The 5,683-nt window shown below is 42.4% G+C and overlaps 1 protein-coding gene across 1 annotated transcript; it reads left to right on the top strand.

Moving 5' to 3' along the window:
* The first annotated feature begins 4,114 nt into the window (after positions 1-4,114).
* Positions 4,115-5,022, top strand: LOC132893743 (macrophage mannose receptor 1-like). The gene is made up of 2 exons (XM_060932861.1): positions 4,115-4,854; positions 4,947-5,022. Exons 1-2 carry the CDS (start codon positions 4,118-4,120, stop codon positions 4,969-4,971), a joined length of 762 nt encoding a protein of 253 aa, XP_060788844.1. The 5' UTR covers positions 4,115-4,117; the 3' UTR covers positions 4,972-5,022.
* Positions 5,023-5,683: the final 661 nt, after the last annotated feature.

Genomic DNA, 5,683 nt, shown 5'->3' on the forward strand with positions numbered 1-5,683 from the left:
TCCAGTGGCTCCACCGCATGAAGGATGCCAATGTGCGGATCACCCGTTGGTATCTGGCACTCCAACCCTTCAATTTTAAGGTGGTCCACAGGCCGGGGGCGCAGATGGTCATGGCGGACTTCCTCTCCCGTCAAGGGGGGGGAGTTGGCTGCAGGCCGGACGGCTGCCCGGCCTGAGTCGGGCGGTGGGGGTATGTGGCAGCGGGGGCGTGGTCAAGCGCCGGTCTGTGACAGGAGGGCGGAGTCAGGGAAGGTAAGTGGCAGAATCACTACACCTGACGGCAATTAACCTGTGTTTGTGTGTCTTCCCAGTGACCGCGCCCTATTTAGGGAAGGAGAGCAGGGGAGATCATCGCCGGACGAGCCGCTAGTCTGTGACTCTAGCCTCCGAATAATACATTGTGTAGACTGAAAAGTTTGACAATAAAAAACCCTATACGAACCTGATCTCTGTCTTGCCGTCCTCTGTGCTCCACCCATGCCTAGCAACTGCTACAAGGATAAAGCGGCTAGAGATGATGAGATGAGATGAGATGAGACATGTGTATATCGATCAGCATTAATGATGCCTTCCCAGATGTACAAGCTACCCATGCCATGTGCACTAATGCCCCCTTATACCATCACAGATGGTGACATTGAAACTGTGCACTGATAACAAGCCAGATGGTCCCTCTCCTCTTTAGCCTGGAGGACGTGGTGTCCATGATTCCTAAAACGAATTTCTACTTTTGATTCGTCAGACTTCAGGACAGTTTTCCACTTCGCCCCAGTCTATCATAAAAGAGCTCGGGCCCAGAGAAGGTGGCAGTGTTTCTGGATATTGTTACCTCACCTGGGACGGAGTCCACCAGGGGGCAAGGCATTGTTTTCGGTGGGGTTCCTTTGTTTGTTTCTTTGTTTTTTTGTTAACGATATTACAGGAAAATGGCTGGACCAATCTTCATGAAACTTTCAGGATAGATGGGCGTTGGTGTCAAATAGAACCGCCAACATTTTGAGGGTCATCCGGTCAAGGTCAAGGTCACCAAAAAGGTCAAAATCATTTTTGTTGTGCCTATTGCCTCATATAGAGATGCTAGCCACTATGTCATTGTGCTGTAAGAATGTAAGAGTGTAACAGTTGCACGCTGCGCATGTGTTCTGATTAAAATGGCTGGTGAGTGTATACAATTCAGTTCACCATTCTAAGTAAATGGACATACCCGTGTCTGAGTTCCTGGTTTCCTGATTTCTGTGCCTGTTCCTAGTTTACATTTTGCTCTTTGTCTGTGACATCCAGTTTGTGCCTCACATGATCTTTTGCATGCGTTTACGTTTCTGAGTTTGCCTGCCAATTTGGGACTGTTTGCCTGTGTTTGTTTGCACTGTTCAAATAAATAAAATTCTGCACATACATCCGCCTCCTACCTTGCACCTGACATTGGTCAACTTCATTTCATTTGTTAATATACGTACATCCTTTCCTGTGTTTCAGACCTGCAACACATTCCAAAAAAAGATGGGAGGGGGGAAATTTAGGGCTAATAATCAGGTAAAACTAATAATGATGTGATTAGAAACAGGTGATTGTAATCATGAATTTCATTGCGTAAAGGTCAAGAGCTCAAACCTAATCTGAACCCCCGTGATCTCTGATCCCTCACTGCATCAAGAACCGTTATTCATCTATAGCTGATATAACCACATGGGCTTGGGATTACTTTGGCAAACCTTTATCAAGCTACAATAAGGAGTTACATCCATAAACACCAGTTAAAACTTTACTGTGCTAAAAGGAAGCCTTATGTTAACTGTGTCCAGAAGTGCCATCGACTTCTTTGGACTCGGACGCATCTGGGATGGACCCTCACACAGTGGGAACGTGCATTGTGGTCAGATGAATCAGTATTCCAGGTCTTTTTTTGGAAGAAATGGACACCGTGTGCTCTAAAGATGAAAAGGACCATCCAGCCTGTTACCAGGAACAAGTCCAAAAGCTAGGGTGTGTCATAGTATGGGGTTGGGTCAGTGCCCTTGGCAAAAGTAACTCATACTTCTGTGATGGAGCATTAATGCAGAAAAGTACGCTGCCTTCAAGATGACATCTTTTCCAGGGAGATTTCAACGAGACAACGCAAAACCACATTCTGCACACATTACAAAGGCGTGGCTGTGGAAGAAGACGGTGTGTCCTCTCTGTCCCCAATAGAGAATGTGGAGAGAATTTAGAAATGAAAAATATGACAATGATGACGACCTCGTCATAACTTTTTCACACTTTAAGACCTGTTTGTAGGGAGAACGGGACAAAATAACACCTGAAACACTTCATCACTTGTTGTCTTCAGTCCATAAACATCTTTTAAGTGTTGGGAGAAGGAATGGAAACATTATAAAGTGGTAAATGCTTTACTGAACCAACTTTTTATTAAATGTGTTCCAAGAATCAAAACTGAATTGTCTGTTTTGAAAAAATAATGAAGTTCATGCAGTAAAACATCGAAAAATGTGCTGTTGTATTGTTTTCAGTGAAATACGGGTCAAAGATTGTTTACAAATCATTGTTTTCAGTTTTAATTTCAATTTCAGCATACTGTCCCAACTTTTTCTGATTTGGGTTTGAAAGACAAAGTCCTTAAAGCTAGACGACCTTTCAATTTCATAAAATCTGTGAAATTTAGTTCCCTCTGAAATGTGTTCATTGTGATACATGTTTATTTTTGTAATATCTCACAAAACTCAGGTCATTCTGTGGCTGGGAAGTTATTTAATTTAAGGGGATTAAAGCAAATAATGTGCATGAAATCACTCAATTCGTGCAGTTGAGCAGACAGAGGAAGTCCGCGTGTGTGTACACATGCGCAGGTTTACCTTCTTCTTCTTCTTCTTTTGGGTTTTACGGCAGCTGGCATCCACAGGTTTACCTTTGAGCGTGCACTGACAGTTCCATCATTCTGTCACTAAATGAACAGCTGATCACACCGAGGTGCTCGCTGACCACCAATATTTATTAATTTGTTCCTGCGTTTCCTTTTCTTTGCAAAATTGTCTTTTCTTCTCACTTTCCATTACTGTAGTCACTCTTTCCTGTTTCATTCGCACACTCATGTTCTCCATTTTTCTCTCCTGTTTCAAATTTATATCCCACAATGCCTTGCGCGAATGGGGAAAGCCCACCATGTGATGTGATGCATGACATAGTATCTTGAATTGGGTCATGGTGAAGCATGAAAAAATAGTGGAGAATGTAGGGCCACGTGGAGCTAAATTCATTAATTGTTCTATTTTTAAAAAATAAAATAAAATTGGAAGTCTGTGATTCAGGGCAGCACGGTGGTGTAGTGGTTAGCGCTGTTGCCTCACAGCAAGAAGGTCCGGGTTCGAGCCCCGTGGCCGGCGAGGGCCTTTCTGTGCGGAGTTTGCATGTTCTCCCCGTGTCCGCATGGGTTTCCTACGGGTGCTCCGGTTTCCCCCACAGTCCAAAGACATGCAGGTTAGGTTAACTGGTGACTCTAAATTGACCATAGGTGTGAATGGTTGTCTGTGTCTATGTGTCAGCCCTGTGATGACCTGGCGACTTGTCCAGGGTGTACCCTGCTTTTTGCCCGTAGTTGGCTGGGATAGGCTCCAGCTTGCCTGCGACCCTGTATGACAGAATAAAGTGGCTAGAGATAATGAGATGAGATGAGTCTGTGATTCGGATTCAGTGGCTTTCGGTCCACAAAACAAAAATAATTGGGTGATGGGGGGAAAATTCATTTTATTCGTTTTGTTATCCAGAGTGACATACAGCACACCCAGAGCAGCCTGGAGAGCAGTTGGGGATTCGGTGCCTTGCTCAAGGACACTTCAGCCATTCTTGCTGGCCCAGGGAATCAATCCAGAAACTTTTTGGCCCTAAGGCTGCTTCTCTCACCATTAGGCCATGGCTTCCCCTGAATAGACCAAAACCAAAGGACACTGTAGTATAAACAAATTCAAACCATATGCGCGCTGTACTTGCATAAAGTTTGCATTGTCCTTTCCATCAGTCCGGCATCTTGGTTTTGCATTTCCATTTGTATGATGCTGTCACCAGTAATTTATTTCCTGGACAAATTTCAGATCTGAGCTCAGACACACCAAGGTGAGAAACAATGGCTGTTCTTTCCATCCTCCTCTTGCTGGCTCTAACAGATGCATCCGCAGGTCTGTTCTGGAGAAACTACATTCATTACAAAAATTCTTTATCCTGGACTGAAGCGCAGACATTCTGCAGAAACAGTCATGTAGATCTGGCAGTTTTTAACACACAATGGGAATTCACAAGTTTCTGCATGATTTATGCCTTTCGTGAAGGCTGGATCGGCCTTAGAAAAAACCCAGGCGAGAACGAGTATACACAGTGGTCTGATGGACATGTACTGAATTTCTTCAGGTGGGGATGGGGAGAACCTAGCAACATCAGCACTGAAGACTGTGTGTTAAATAGATATGGCCGGTGGTACGATGCACAATGCACAACGACCAATGACTTTTTCTGCTACTTTTGGGCACCTGAGATGATTGTGGTGCAGGAGATGAAGAACTGGGATGAGGCTCTGGCACACTGCAGAACGCACTACACTGACCTGGTGAGTCTCACCACGGAGACAGATCACTTTCTGGTCAACAACAGGACAAGAGAAATTCTGTCACCAGCGTTCTGGACTGGTCTACGCTTCATGGATGGTTCATGGTTCTGGGTGAACCAGAAGTTTCTGTTGACTCCGTCTTCATTGCCTCTATGCCCCGCCAAGCCTTACCGGTGTGGGGCGCGAAACATTATCGACGGTGTCTGGGAGAACAGAGACTGTGAGGAGAAAATGAACTTCATTTGCTACCACAACATTTAGTAAGTGACTCGACTCCTAATATCTGTTTAGTAATGTTCTTTAACTGATTAATCAAAATCAAATGTAACATCAATAAAATTCCTCTCTGTAGTGTTCTAGAATTCACTCCAAGATGAAGAGGTGAAGAGCTGAGATTCCGAGAAGATTAATATCAATGAACAGGATACAATATTGTATTGTAAACTGAATTATTACATTTGAATTGTTACTTCAATATTCAATATTTACTCCAATATTTGCTTTCTATAAGGGTTAAATTATCTTGTGGTACATAGTTTTCTTTAATAGATGTTTGTTTAATCCTCTGTAATTGTTTCTTATCGGTAGGCATATCAGGTGAAATTTCAAATTTAACCCAAATTGCTTCTCATTGAATTCAGAATTGAATGCACAACAACAGACTTTTTACAGAATTAAAACGTCTATCTGTTCTTGAGATATTACAAATCAAAGATTGAAAAAAATGGCTTAATTTTTAGAAAACGGCTGTAATATTCTGTATGAGGATCACATGATCCAAAATGGGCCTCATTAACTAATGAGATCAAATGTTTTTTCTTCATAACTTTTCTATTTTTCAAGATATTTACATGGAAATTGGTAGGAACATAGATGGTTGGATACTAAATACAAAAAAGTTTGAAACATTAGTAAAAACAAATTACACAAATTAGTATTTAATTATATTAATTTTGCTAATTTGGTAAAAACGTTAATTCAGTACACTCAATAAAAAAGTAATAAAATATTATTTCTAATCCCCTCTTTGTGCTCTGTAGGACTTTGTATTTCTCAGAAGTAGGGCCTAATAGTGTTTACATGAAAGAA

The sequence above is a fragment of the Neoarius graeffei genome, chromosome 11, assembly GCF_027579695.1.
Source record: "Neoarius graeffei isolate fNeoGra1 chromosome 11, fNeoGra1.pri, whole genome shotgun sequence".
In the NCBI taxonomy this organism is placed as follows: Eukaryota; Metazoa; Chordata; class Actinopteri; order Siluriformes; family Ariidae; genus Neoarius; species Neoarius graeffei.

Bases quoted from the DNA above. Each gene is read 5' to 3' on its own strand.
- LOC132893743 (XM_060932861.1), top strand. From the start codon at position 4,118: ATGGCTGTTCTTTCCATCCTCCTCTTGCTGGCTCTAACAGATGCATCC. The intron at 4,855-4,946 runs GTAAGTGACTCG...TCCTCTCTGTAG, and splicing joins ATTTGCTACCACAACATTTA to TGTTCTAGAATTCACTCCAA.